Source organism: Tenrec ecaudatus, chromosome X, assembly GCF_050624435.1.
Source record: "Tenrec ecaudatus isolate mTenEca1 chromosome X, mTenEca1.hap1, whole genome shotgun sequence".
Taxonomy (NCBI): Eukaryota; Metazoa; Chordata; class Mammalia; order Afrosoricida; family Tenrecidae; genus Tenrec; species Tenrec ecaudatus.
Genome location: NC_134548.1, coordinates 104,360,631 through 104,375,607, shown reverse-complemented (window position 1 = coordinate 104,375,607; position 14,977 = coordinate 104,360,631). Strand labels below are relative to the sequence as shown.

At 38.7% G+C, this 14,977-nt stretch overlaps 1 protein-coding gene across 2 annotated transcripts in view; it reads right to left on the bottom strand.

Annotated features, from left to right (window-relative positions):
• DIAPH2 (diaphanous related formin 2) overlaps window positions 1–14,977 on the bottom strand; it is a 925,981-nt gene that overhangs the window by 177,999 nt on the left and 733,005 nt on the right. For both annotated transcript variants that reach the window (XM_075539526.1, XM_075539525.1), the window contains one exon: window positions 2,398–2,493. In XM_075539526.1, the coding sequence (XP_075395641.1) occupies window positions 2,398–2,493 (96 nt within the window). The remainder of the gene's footprint in view (window positions 1–2,397; window positions 2,494–14,977) is intronic.

Sequence of the window (14,977 nt, the reverse complement as noted above, 5' to 3'; positions counted from 1 at the left end):
ACGAAAGGGGAAACAAAAAGGGGCCACAGCAAGATCTCGTTAGGCACATCAGAGATAATGAGGGAATTTGAACAAGCCCTCAATTTCTGCTGCTTCTGTAAAGAAGGAGGGATGTGGCAGGCCGACTGCTAAATTTGTGGCCCCCCTCTTGTCCTTGCTCCCAGCTCCTCTACTGATGTCCAGCATGCTTTTGCCAACTATGGTCACTGTTTGTTTCCTTTTACCTCGGGCACACTGGCTTTGGCTTTCGCCACCTGGAATGACTGCCAGACCCAGAGGCTGACAAAGAAATACATTATATTATTTATTATATAATCATAATAGATGGATATATAATACAATATAATATATATTTCAAGAGAGAATTTCTATATATATTTACCCCCAAACTATTTGACGGGAAGCTCTTATGGCTATCATTCCATTCCATATTGCGATCCCATCAGCGGTATTATCTAATCGCCACCACTATCAGTTTGAAAACATTTTCTTCTTTCTTGAGCTCCCTGGTATCAGCTCTCCTTTACCTGCCCACCTTCCCCAGAACCTGCGTTTTTTGACCCTACATGTTCACAGAAGCATTCCAGCTAAAGCAGCCCTCAATTTAGCTTATTTGACATCAGTACAGGAGAATTATGTTACTTGTAGATATATCCTTGGCGTTTCACAGTTGAAGACAGTTGAGCACCAAGCTCATAGAAACCACATGGCACGGCCTTTCTCTCAGAACAGCCTTTGTTGAGTCAGTCTGTCTGAGACTAATCAGACAGAGGCTAGCATATATATATAATATATATATAATATACAGCCTAGGAAGATTATAGCAGTTCTTTAAAGGCACAGAATTACATACTTTTACTTATCAGCGGCTTTATGGAGAACTGGATTGACAGAAAAATTATTTCAGTCTGCTGCTCACTATTATTGCTCTGACAGTTCAAGAAAGAGCAACAAAGGTTTTATTCCCTTTTTACAGATAAAGACGCATGGCTTCTGATTTAGCAGTACTCCTGATGCTCTGCCAAGCAGCATTGACTTAAAAATGAATAGGAACACAAAAAATATATATTTTAATTTTCTTTTCTTTTCTATAACCAGTCATTCTTATTCTAGGCCATCTTCAGTGGCTTTGTGTACAGAAAGCAGTCTTAGATGCCAATCAAAACACTTCTCGAGTTTCAACAACAACAACAAAATCTTACTTTCAAGCTAATGTCCCAGGGTCTGTCCATGCATAATAGAGATGAAATGCTCATACCTGCCAATCAGGTACCGCCAACATATGTAACCTATGAATATAACATATATGGTTTCCTCTCATGAAATTTACCATTGCTGAGAGCTCGCATGACTCCAGACTGAGCTCCATTTCTTTCACAGGTTTGTTGGAATACAAGGGCTTTGACATTGATGTCAGAATTTGATGGATTTGAAAGCTACCAATTTCCATTCTAATACAGTACGTGTTTTAAGGTGCAGCCCATTCAAGGAAGATCCTATTAATCTCAACAATATAGAGTGTGCCTATTGACTACTTATTTTCCCAATTTATTTCTTTACAGAGATTTGCAGACCATGAAGATGCTTGGTAAACTCAACATGCCTATGTTTCCTCAATTTAAAACAACATATAAACTAAACATATAAAAATGTTACTTAGAGGAGCTAGAAAGCTCCGCTTACTTGAATTATCCTGGGAGGAGTTATTATTTACCAACACCATAGTGTGTAAACAGAGTACGGATGGAGACTATTGCTGGTTCCCTCTTGATTGAAGGAGGCTGTTGGTTACTTTACTGGCTTTTTCTTTCCTCCCCTAAGACCAATCTTCAGAAAGTGACTTTATCTGCTACTTACCCAATATACACACAAAACTTTGTTCCGATGCTTTGGGACCTTTTGGGGACCTAGGCTCATCTGCACCCCTGCTTCTATTCTTAATAAAATCAATGGGGATGAAACCAAACGGACCTCTGGAGGTGCATCGCTGCCTTACTTTCCTTATGTGACAGCTTATGTGACATCCTTAGGGCCAAGTACTTTTAGTGATTTCATTACATTTATGGTTTTAAACCACCATCTACCTAAACCACATGCTCGTAAACTAACGATTACAATATTTAATATCAAATAGAGTGGCAGTCTTTGTTGCTGAGTTGATGGGGTGGTGCTACATTAAAAAACAACAAGTCCACACTTATCTGAAGATACATTTGCCAAGTTGAAACTTGTAATCACGTGGCTATAGAAGCCTGCTGAGATGTCACATGTGAACTGAGATCAGCTGTTAAAAAAAATCTTCACGAGGAGGTTTCCCTTTTTAAAAAAAAAAAAAGGTTTCATTCTTGGCTTTGAGCACTCACACAGTCTCACACTAAGTGAACTAAAAGATCTTACCTGGATTCCTTGGAATCCGCTTTCTGCGGTCTCGGAAGGCTGCACCTGATTGTAGGGCTTCTAGAAGATTATCCATCACGCCAGTCTCATCACCCTCTGGAGGAAGGGAAAAAGTGGAATTAATCTTGGAGCAATTAAAGTTAAACTACAGGAAAATAAAGGGAAGCACTGTCAGATTTACATAATACCCTTAAATTAAAGATATATATCTGTTTTATCATAATGGATCCTGTCAGTTTCTGGCACCACAGACTACTTTGCTTATTACGCACCATTAAGCAAAATTCATGCCAATCCCACTGTTCTTTCAACTTAAAGACCTTGTCTTTTGTATTATTGATGACACGCTCAGTATGCAAATAAACAGTGGCTGCTCAGCTTCGGTTGCTTTCCTGTTAAGATTCTTATAAGATATTCCTAAGCAAGAAACCACTGACCCGGCTTAATGCAATCAATGCGCAAGGCGTGATTTGATGAAGCTGAGTTACACAAGGTTAAATACTGATGGTATTAATACCTTCAGCATTCAACCATCAGCTGTGATTATCTCAAAAGACACTCTTTGCAAAATACATTTGCATTCGATTCCTACTTAATCCATATTCGTTCTCCATTTCAAAATGCTGACACTGTAGAAGGAAAAGGTGACCACATCATCAGAAAGGCCACATTTTATCTTGGGGAGACATTTAGCTCCAGCTTGCTGAGTCTCAAAACTCCTTTCAGAATACTGCTGTGTTTCTAAATTTTGCCTGTGGGTAAGAACCGTTGAGAATTCATGAACAGAGTACTCAAAAGATGATCCTAACAAATATTTAAAACATTTCACTTTCCTGTTATCTTTGTCAACTCTGGCCATCAGAAAACATCTCCAAGATTTGTGAGAATATTTGTGTTGCCGTAACGTTCTACTAAACTGTGCACAACTCACCGTGAGCCCCTTCCTCTCTAAGGGCCTAGCTGATGTGCAGGTCCATAGCTGGGGGGCTACATTGAGTGATGGTGAAACATGGGGTTTGGGGTAAAGAATATTTGTAGGCAGGAGAGTTCGGAGGAAGAGAAAACGAAGAAGGTTAGGAAGAAGTCATTGTTTCAGATGATATTCCAAGGTTATATTTAAATTCTACTTTGTTTAAAGAACTCACTACAGGATATCAGATCACAGAATAAAATGATATTCTCTTATGTACAGGGTCAGAACAAGATAAAATCTTTTTGATTATGCTCTTCGTTTGACTGGAAACTTCTTCAATGTTACAATAATGTATTCCTTTAAAGTGAACTCCTTAGGACAGGATATTAAATTAAACAATAAAGGGAAATACAGAGAATTTCAGGTCTAATATATGGTGAAAGTGGGAGAAGCAAAAGCAAAGTGGAATCCTAGTGACTAAAGACAGAAGATTGCACATTTTTCGGCATGTTAAGGTCACAGACACATCTTAATCATCAGCAGCTCTTTTCAATGGAAAGAAAAGAGGAAGTGAAAGTCATCTGGCATGGCTAGAATGTGTCTAGGAGAATTCAATTGTATGCATTAAACACTTTGAGATAGGTATTATTATCTTAATCTTTCAGCTGGGAATGCCGACATTTAAGGAGATTCATTTGACTCTGTAACTAGTCCTCTTCATAAAAACAAACACAAACGAAACCACCAAAACAGGGCTCTTTGCGTGGTAGCTGGCAAAGGTTCCAATGAAGTACGTCAGTGATTCTCAACCTGGGGGTCGAACGACCCTTTCCCAGGTGTTGCCCAATTTATAACTGTAGCAAAATGACAGTTAGGAAGTAGCAACAAAAAGAATTTTATGATTGGCGGATTCACCACAACATGAGGAACTATTAAAGAGTTGCAGCATTAGGAAGGCTGAGAACCACTGAACTAGCCAGATGGGGATCAGATGATACCAAACTAAACCAAACCAGACCTGCTGCAGTTGAGTCCATTCTAATGCAAGGCCACCACGTGCGTCACAGAGCAGAACTTCTCCACAGGGTTTTCTTAGCTGTAATCTTTGCAGAAATCAATCACCCAGCTTTTCTTCTGCAGGGTACTGGGTGGGTGCAAACCACCGTCTTTTATGATAGTAGTCAATTGCAAACCACTCGCACTACCAAGGAACATTCATTCAGTCATCCAATAAACGATCATCGTTCCATGACAAGGGGTTTGAGCACTATCCTCTAAAGCGGTAATATAGTGCAGGCCACAAATGGAACCCACATAAATGATGTGAAGCTTTCAAGTAATCACATTATAAAGTGTGGAAATGAATTTTAATGTAGTAAATGTTTTATCTAACTCAGTGCATACAAATATTAATTATTTTACACTCTTCATTTTTCCAGATGAAGTCTTCTGAATCTTGCGTGTTTTTTTACATTTCAACAAATGGGTATTTGGATTAGCAACATGTCAATTGCTTATTAGTCACATGGTTCACGGTTACCATTTAGGTCGGATTTATGCTTTGCAATGATTAGCTACCGAAGATTGTGGAGACAGCGCAGGGGATGGCAGGAAGCAAGGCAGAGAGATTTTCAGGAATGTAATCTTATGTAATTTTTCAAGAAGGAAAGTTAAGGGCTGGAACTAAGGTGGTAGTAAAGTAAATGGAGAAAACAAGTAAACAAGCAATAGATAAAGGCAATCTACAAGAAAGTGCATGGCTAGACATGCAGACAAAGTGTGATAGGGGAGTGGGAGTATATATATATATATATGCTGAGTTTTTCAGCACAAGCAAAAAATGGGGTTCGGCTTATACATGGGTCAGTGGTACCCCAACGAGGTGTAACATCTCGCGGGTGATTGCTGTTCCTCTGCTGTTCATTCAAAGCCCCGCCGACACTTCAGGGCTTTGAATGTTTGTTTACTCACATCTAACCAATCAGAGCCGTCCTATGACGTGGACGGCTCCAATTCGCAGAAGCACCCGTAGTGATTCACTTACACCGGCAGCTGAACTGATAAGGATGTGTCTGTGGCTGCGCTCCATCTCTCTCCTCTGGTCTCTGTGTTAATTCACATCCTGCATTTCCCACCCTAGGCTTATACTCGAGTCAATCAGTTTTTTCTGGTTTCCCAGGTAATAATTAGGTACCTCGCCTTACACTCGGGTCGGCTTATATTTGAGTATATACGGGTGTGTATATATATATATTTTGACAAAGGGTATATATATGTATATGTATTTACCTTGGCTGCAAATATATTCATGAATGTGATGGGGAACACAAAGGACAAATTTATGAAAACTTCTTAGGTACTACCAAATACCTTGAAGGAATGAGTCACTTGGCCTGGGTGACCAAAACCAGGACGAAAGCCTTGCGTGACACTCAGGTCTATTGGCATATCATGCAAAGACAATGTTCTGCTCCTGCTTTTGTGGGTAGTGAGTGGGTCTTACAAACTTGTGAATGAACATCCAAAGTGTAACTACTGACCTCTCCCTGTCTGAAGGAAAGAAGAGTGAGAAAACAGAAAGACTTTTGGAAACAATTAGTCCACAAACATCAGTCTCCACTACTCTGAGACCAGAAAAACTAGATGGCACCCAACTACCATTATTAGCATCTCTGAAATCGATCCTGATAGAAAGCCCTGGATAGAATGGCAGAAAATGTCAAACACAATTGTAAACATCACAAAAGAGACCAGGTTTACCGGTGAGATAGAAACTGATGAAATGCCTGAGACCAAGGCCCTAAGTTATATTTAATGCCTGAAGCTAAACTGACCCCATTCATTTCGCAGTTTTCAGGCAAACCTTAGTCAACCATATGAGACCAAAGAGGCAGCATTTACCCATGGTCAAAATCCTTAAAGGGGTTAAGAAAGAAAGAAATTATATCCAAAACCACCAGGAAGTGAGATAACTGAAGTTACATTGAGGGGATTTGCATGAAACAGATGAAACAAAACATGGGTGGATTGCTGAGTGTAAAATGGATACTCAACTTTGTAATCTTTTACCTAAATCAAAAGAGACAGAGAGAGAAGGAAACCATATAATCAGGGATATATAAAAACGGTTTCAGAAGATGTGACAATCTACATGAGATGCCTAAGGAATGACTAATTACAGATATTACAGATACCCAGTAAAAAGCTGGAAATATGCAGGGGCTTCTGAGAAATTCATGGAAATATGGAATTAAAAGGTAATGAAGTTTTATTCGTGAACTTTGCATATATCATCATATACGTTTGGAATCCAGACTAAAGTCTGGTCGCAGCTAAAGACTTAAGTGTCATGAGCAAATGGACGCGGCTGCTCTTGGACATTTTGTGGAAAGAGGAGGGAAGGTATAATGCAGTTCTGGAAAACCTCCACTTTTAAAAGGTAGTCAGGAGAAACAGAAGTCCAAAGAAATTAGGGAATTGATTTTCAGGTATATACGTAGAATCAGGAAAAAATATTAGCACAACTGAATTTCATGTATTCTTATGAAAATAATAATTATAAAGAATTAAACTATGTATTCAAGTGCATAGACCAGAATAATACATAACAGAATTTACATAATTATATTCAAACACGAAGAATTATATAACAATGGCATTATGGTTATTGCTTCATAAAAATTCTTTAATACTATTATATCGTAGGTAGACTAAAAATATGTAGCGGGGGTTGTTGCCACGTAAGTAAGGTATCAGCTAAGATCGTGGGAAGAAGCACACCAGTCTGTGTGATCTAAAGTTTGTAAATAATTAAATTAAATGTCACGTTGAGGACTAAGATGCAATTGACCCAGGCCATGGTATTTTCTATTCCCTCACAGGCCTGTGAAATTTGGACAGTGAATAAGAAAGACTACAGAAGAAATGATGCATTTGAATTATGGTCTTAGCGAGGAATATGGAAAGTGCTCAGGACCACCAGAAGAACAAACACATGTGTTGGACGAATTACAGCTAGAATGCTTGTTAGAAGCTAGGATGGTGAGACTTTGTCTCATATGTTACCAGGAGAGACCAGGCTATAGGAAACAACATCATACTCAGTGAAGTGGAGGCCAACAAAAAATACCAGGAAGACCCGAACACATGGATTGACACAGTGGCTGCAAAACTAGGCTCAAACAACAATTATGAGGACGGTACTGGACAGGGTAGTGTTTTGTTTTCTTGTATTCGGTCGACAAGGAGTCAGAACTCACTTGACAACACCTAAAAGCCACCAAATCAGGGCTTTCTTAAATGCAGTATAGAAGCAATTTATACAGCATTCAGTTTTCCTAAAATAAAATACCAACAAAAACATGTGATAGAAGTTATCCTGCATTTTAAGTGAATTTCAGTGATTGAAATACATGTAAGTGACAGTTCACTTAGAATTTTAAAATTTAATAGAATCTTTAATTCCCACTTATATGTGATTAGCAAGTTTCTTGTCTCTTTTTTTCTATGAAGTTAAACTTATGAAACTTATCTTTTAAGCATTTCTAAAATTTTTCAATTGAAAGAGAAAATAACTTCAGTGGCTTAAAAGGAAATATATTTTTCTTACAACTTATAATACTTATTTAACTGAGTAAAAGAGTATCTAGGAGAAATTTGTTCATGGTTTTTAGCCACTAAAATAAAAATATATGGTTAGAGAAGTAATGATTCAGGGGCAACTTTTTAATCATTTAACCCTGAAATTACAACATAAAACAAAACACTCCAAATTCATTGACATGCAATCAATTCTGACTCATAGCAAGCCTATAGAAAAGAGTAGAACTACCTTGTATTTCCCCTTTACTTTTCTTAAAAGCTGATACAACTTTTTCAAAATTTTAAAATTATTTTATTGGGGATCTTATAGATCTTACAACAATCCATACATACATCCATCATATCAAGCACATATGTTGCAACCATCCTTTTGAAAACATTTGCTTTCTACTTGAGCCCTTGGTACCAGCTCTTCATTTTTTCCCTTCCTCCACCCTCCCAGCCTCATGAATACTTGATAAATTATTAATTATTGTTATTTTCATATTTTCACAACTTCTGCTGTCTTCCTTCACCCAAGTTTCTGTTGCTTGTCACCCTGGGTGGTGGTAGTACTGGGAGGGGAGATTATGGGTCGATCCTTGTGATTGGTTCCCCCTTTCTCATCCCATCCTCCCCCTACATTCATGGTATTGCTATTCTCATTATTATTCCTGAGGGATTTATCTGTCCTTGATTGTGTGTGTCAAGAATCTGGTCTAGCCATATTTGTAAGGCAGAGCTGGATTCATGACAGTGGTTGGAAGGAAGCACTAAAAAAACAGAGGAATACTGTATGTTTCATTAGTGCTATACTGCACCCTGGCTGGCTTGTCTTTTCCTTGTGACCCTTCTCTCAGGGGATGTCCAATTGTCTAGAGATGGGCTTTGGGTCTCCACTCTGTCCCCCCACTCTACTCGCTCACATACATGTGATTGTTTGGGGTCTTTGATGCCTGATATCTGATCCTGTTGATACCTCATGATCACACAACTGGTATGCTTCTTCCATCTTCTTTCCAGCTAGATGGCTGCTTATTTATCTTCAAGCCTTAAGATGCCAGACACTATGTCTTTAATAGCCAGGAACCATCAGCTTTCTTCACATTTGCTTATGCACCCATTTTGTCTTCAGCGATCATGTCAGGAAGGTGAGCATCACAGAATGCCAGGTTATTATAACAAAATATTCTTGCTTTGAGGGAGTATTTGAGTAGAGGCCCAATGTCCATCTGCTACCTTAAGACTTAACATATAAATATATGTACATAGATCTATGTCCCTATCGTTATATAAAAATATATTTATATAAGTGTGTGCCTATATTTATACCTCTATAAAAGTCCTTTGCATCCTAGTTCTTTCCTCTATTTCCTTTTACTTTCCTCTTGTCCCACTGTCATGTTTGACCTTCATTCATTTTTCAGTAATTCCTCTCGGCTACATTGTACTTGATTAAACCCAGCAGGCCTTCTACACCCTCCTTGCCATTGATTTTAGATCACTTGTTGTTCGCTTGTCCCTGGATTTGTTGGCTCCCCAGAACTATCAGTCCTATTGTTTTCTCTATCTTATATAGACAGACATGAAAACAACTTTTAAATGGTCAAAATGACACTAACATGTTACATTTGAACCTAACTACATCTACTATAATTGTCTCTACAATACTCTCCGTGTGATAACAGGGTTATTAGCATCACACGAGTACAGTCGTAGAGGATTTACCAGATACTTATTCTGTGTGCGGACCCTGCAAAGGAACTTGGGGTTTCCATGGTCATCCATAGTCTTTTGCAAACCAGGTGTTCAAAATTTGAGCTTGATAGAATTCCTTCCTTCAAATTTGGATCATATTATTTACACTCCTTGGATCACATAGGCTGATATGCTTCTTTCATGGGAATTTAGTGGACATTTCACTTAGATGGTTGCTTGTTTTAAAACAAGCCTTTAAGACTCCGGATGCTATTCTTATTGATAGCTGGGCATCATTTAGTTTCTTCACCAAACTTTGCTATAATATCAATATCTTCAGCAATCCCCTCAAAGGCCAAGTATTATTTATGCAGGGCCATGACATAAAAATATTTTTTCTTCGAATGAGGCTAAAATTAAGTGTGAGTTCAAAATACATATAGGTCTCTTGTTCATCATTGTCATTTTGTAGTAGAGAACATTATCAATCATCTCCCTGTGGCATAAGGATTCTGCTATTAGTGTCATTAATTTAACCAATGGTATATAATTTAAAACACAGTAGTGAAGAGAGGTTATACAAATATTGGCTGACTAGGAACCGCAATAGATGAAGTTTTTGATTTGTACTGATTAAACTCTGACATGACTGGACACTAATTACACAGAACAGTAGGCGTTGATGGTAAGGCAAAACTTTCAACAGCATTCACTGACAGTGGCCGAACCAGGCCTACCAGATTAATACACATCTCAATAAAGCAAGGAAGACATTAAACTAGGAAGCCTATGGTAGTCCTAGTCCACCATTCATTGGGCATACTCAAGGCAAGAAATCAGGGCAAAGTCCAACAATAGCCAGTTGGGTACCCTTGGTATAGAAACCATCTATTTCTTCTCACACTGTGAAGTTTCAGCCTTAAATCCAAGGGCTTCAGCTTGAGCTTGACGTAAAGCCCAGTTCACTCAGCGGAGTTTCCACATCCCGTCCTTCTAGCGTGACCTATGAAAGATGTTGTGTGCTGCAAAAAACCAGAGTCTAAAGTCCCAGTAGTCTATAGCACATGGCCTGGGTCAATGAGAGCTAGATAGAACCTAGGTCAAAAGTATCTCATTAGGAATATACTGCCAGGCATATTCTTCCCTTGGGTTCTATATGAGACAGTAACTCTTTCCAGGGGTAGAAAAACCTTTCTCCCAAGAAGTGGTTGGTGGTATTGAACAGTTGACGTGGTAGTTAGTAACCCAATGCTTAACCTCTACCCCACCAGGGTTTCTTGTCCAATGTCTAGCACATGTGTATTTAAATACAATCTTCCATGGGTCTTTCACATTTTTAAACATCTTATGAGGTACTGACCCTCTTGGGACTATCTTTTCAAGGAAGTTTGTACAGTTAACCATTTTGGAAGACGGTGCCAAGGTCATTCTCTAGAGCTGAGGGTATATTTTTTGCTTCAAAGATAGATTATAGTTCCTACAGGAAAAAAAATCAAGCTAGTCTGCTCTCAGTGCATTGTAAAATTTTTAAGTTTCCTAAGTCTGGGGTTCCCCCAAATGATGCAAACCTACTGTATACTAAGCATACATTTGCCCCACTTTTGCATCTTCCCAGGGATGTTGTGAGACATAAAAAAGTCAATGTTTCCATGAAGGTCATACTGTATGTTGTACCATGAGTAAAATACTTTCTTCTCTGACTCAGTAGTCCCATGTCTTCTGTCAGCATCCATTAAACAATGACAGGCTAACTTGTTGGCATGTGAGTAGGGTAAAATATCAGACCTACTATAGTTCGTGAAAACTATGAGTTCCTTTTGCTTTTCATTAAAAAATATTAAGTAGAATAAGTTATTCCTAAGCACATAGTATACTGGATGCTCTCATTACCTATGAGCACTCCATTGTGTCTCAAAAATCCTAAACACAGGCCAGTACTATAAAATAACTTCCTAAAATTTGAACAGCCTGGGCACAAAGGCTTTAATTCACTACTTCTTAAATTCTCGGTTGCATAATGGTGGCTTTCTGATGAAATTGAGCTGCTCCGAGTTGAAGAAAGTTGCTATCAGCCAGTGTTAACTGATGTAAAAGTGTAAGGGCAGGTGCCTTCCACATGAGAGAACACTTATGCATATGAAATAATTAAAAATAAAACTATGCTTTTATGGACTCGAGAAGTTAGGAAAGGCTTACTGGAAGAAGCAGGAATTAAATTAAGCCCCTGGAAAGATGAAATTTTCAGGGCACCTCAGGCGTCATTATTTGATTTAAATGGCACAGAAAAAGACTTTTTAACAGGATAAATAAGAACTGGATCCAAGATACTAAAATCTAGATTACTTCTGGCGCTCTCTGTGTGTGCTCAAATTATAAATAAAACGCACAGTTTCAGTGTGCAGTTTGGTATATTCTGACACATATATATCTGTGGAAAGACATCACAATCCAGGTACTCAACATTTCCATCACTGCAGAATGTTCTCTCGTGCCCCCATCACTCAGAGGCCATCGCTGTTGCGATTTCTATCGTAATAAATTAGTTTTGCTTATTCATATCACATAACGGCAAGTGGAGAAAAAAGAACATGATCGTTTTGAATCAGTGTAGCTGCCTGAAATAAAATAAGCATGGTGTGAATGATAAAGCACAAAAACAACAGAAATGAAAGACACGGGGATTACAGTCATGTAGGTAAGGCGAGAACAAACTTCTAAAGGGCTTTTGATGTCAATGTACAAAGTTTATACTTCCATCAATGAGTTCTAAAAAGGCCATTGGTGAAATGTCAGCAAGACAGCAATATAATGAAGCTGGAATTTAAAAGATTGGCTTCATGGCAGTACGTAAAATGGACCTACGTGTGTGAGAGAGAGGTTACACAAAGAATATAACTTAATTTCCAGTGACAAATATTACTATTCATATCACCCTGGGCAAAGTAGAAAGTTCAATTTTGGCACTCTTGGCAAAAGACTAACTTGAGAAGGAAAACTGGTTTTGTGAGCCAGGCCATCAGCAGTAGCAAATGGAAGCTGACAGCAGAAGCAGACGGTGACAAGCAGAGTGCGAAACAATCAAAGTTTTAGATCCTCGCTCACCCAATCTCTCTCTCGTGGTCCAGATTAGGAACATGCTGTACGATGTGGATTTGAAAATGACACGCAATTTGAAGACTGTTCACTTATCAAAAAAGAACAAAATCCCTCCCCTAATCTCAACTAATGAAGACACAGGGCGGGGATGCTCCTAACATCTTGTATGGAGCAATGAGAGGCAATGAAGGCTAAGTAAAAGGCTACCACAACCTGGTGGAAATCACACATTGTGCTGCAGCTTCTAGAGCTCTATTGGTAAGAGTAATGGCAATACCATTAAATGAGGCCCGGAGAAATCCGACCAGTTGGCAAAGCGCTGTGACAATAAACATTAAACGGGGGGTGGGGGGCGCTGAGTAACTTGTGTTACAGTCAGCCCCAAAGCCTCTACCTGATGGGAAAGTGTTGCTGCTTTGGGGTTTAATTGGAAGTGGATGAACAATGGCAATAAGGGTGACTTGGAAAACAACCAACAGATGGTAACAAAGATAATATAGTCGACAAAGTTATTTATGGCCATGAAGGAAGTTGAAGAAAATCAAGATATTATTCCAAAGAGATTAACAGAGAGCTTACATAGAATATATAAAAATCTAAGTGAAATAATGAAGGCAGATGCTCATTATCAAAAGACGAAAACTTTCAAGAGGGAAAAAAGGACAGGCACTTAGAAGAAATTACCAGACACCACAGTATGAGCCAGGGGCAGCGTAGTAATTACATTCTGCCACAGCTGAAATTTTGTACAACGAAACAGCAAAGCATTCTGTTCCCAGATTGAGGCCTTGCACAGTGGTATGCACCAAAGGCAAATTAATCTCTGAACAATTAAAGCTAAAAGTCTAGGGGGGAAAGTTGGTTGAAGATTCCATACATTCTGCCATCTCATCTCTTTGCCACAACAAGAAACTAACAGTTTCCTTTAGTGAGTCAATAATCCGTTCCCAAATAAATGTCAGAGTGAATGGGATTCTTCCTTAAGATTATGTTTTAATTTCAGGTTAATTTTCGGGCACATTTGATCATGTAGTAAATTCCGTACTAGGCAGAGTTACAAGTAAATGGCTATTCCACCCCAAAGCGAATGATGAAACACTAGGTGATTTCTCTGTGCTTTGTCTATGTGGTGGGTGCTTCCTAAAGTTTTTGAGAGGAACTAAATTCATGAGCTAATATTCCCCGATGTATGTGCATCTTTAAAGGGGAGGTTGTTTCATACAAATGAATGGATATCTAACGGTCTGATTTCGGAAAAGAAACTTTTTGCCCAGAGGTAGCCTTTTTGGCAGCTTGCCTGAGGTAAGGTTGTTTGATAGTAAACTGTGGTTTAAAAATAATGCTTATGCTTATTCAATTTTTCCAGTTACATATATGCAAGAAGGCTGGGAAAAGAAAATTACGCATTCCACAAATATACAAACACCCAATAAACCTGAATGTTAACGCTTACCAGAAAAAAACACTGTTGATGCCTCTGGTAAAATCTCTCACATTCAATATTTTAAATAATTAATATTTCAAAGAGACCTTTGAAACACTCCGTGTGTCTTATTAGAATCAATCATTTACTAAGGGCATGGAACACTTGTGAAGGGAAAACTAAGCAAAAACAACCTTGGAAGAACAAATCTAACAACTCAAAACCACCTAAACAAAGTAAAGCTAAGCTTACATGCTGAAGCGCTAAGGATGTTTTTGAAAGTAGGTACAGTAATGATAGGTAACATTTATTGAAAACTTAGTATATGTCAGGGTGGACCCTGGTAGTGTAGTGGTTACATAGGCTGTGCTCCGCATGGTTGGCTGTTCAAAACTACCAGCAGCTCTGAGGGAAGGAAGACTGGGCTTTCTACTCCTGTAAACAGTTACAGTCTCAGAAACTCACAGGGGTTCGTTGTGAGTCAGCGCTCTCTCAATAGCAGTGAGACTATATGTCCCACACTGTTCGAGGGATTCACACATACAACTCATATCAACATATTTTATACAGGTAAAGAAACTGGGGCAGGTTTAGATAAAGTAATTTGTTTAAGGACATATTGTTGGGACACGGGCGACCAGCACTAAGCCAAGAACAAGTCTCAAGGAAATGAGTTGGCACAAGCGGTGAAGTGAAATGGCTTAAATAGGACTCTTCTATCCATTTGCCTATAATTCCCACCAATGATTGGGTGGGACCATGCAAATAACGTGTATAGATTCTAACTTTGGGGGTTTTCAGCATTGTCATTCTTTTGTATATAAGAAAGCCATATCAGAAGCAGAGAAAAAAATCCCAAGCCCTTCAAG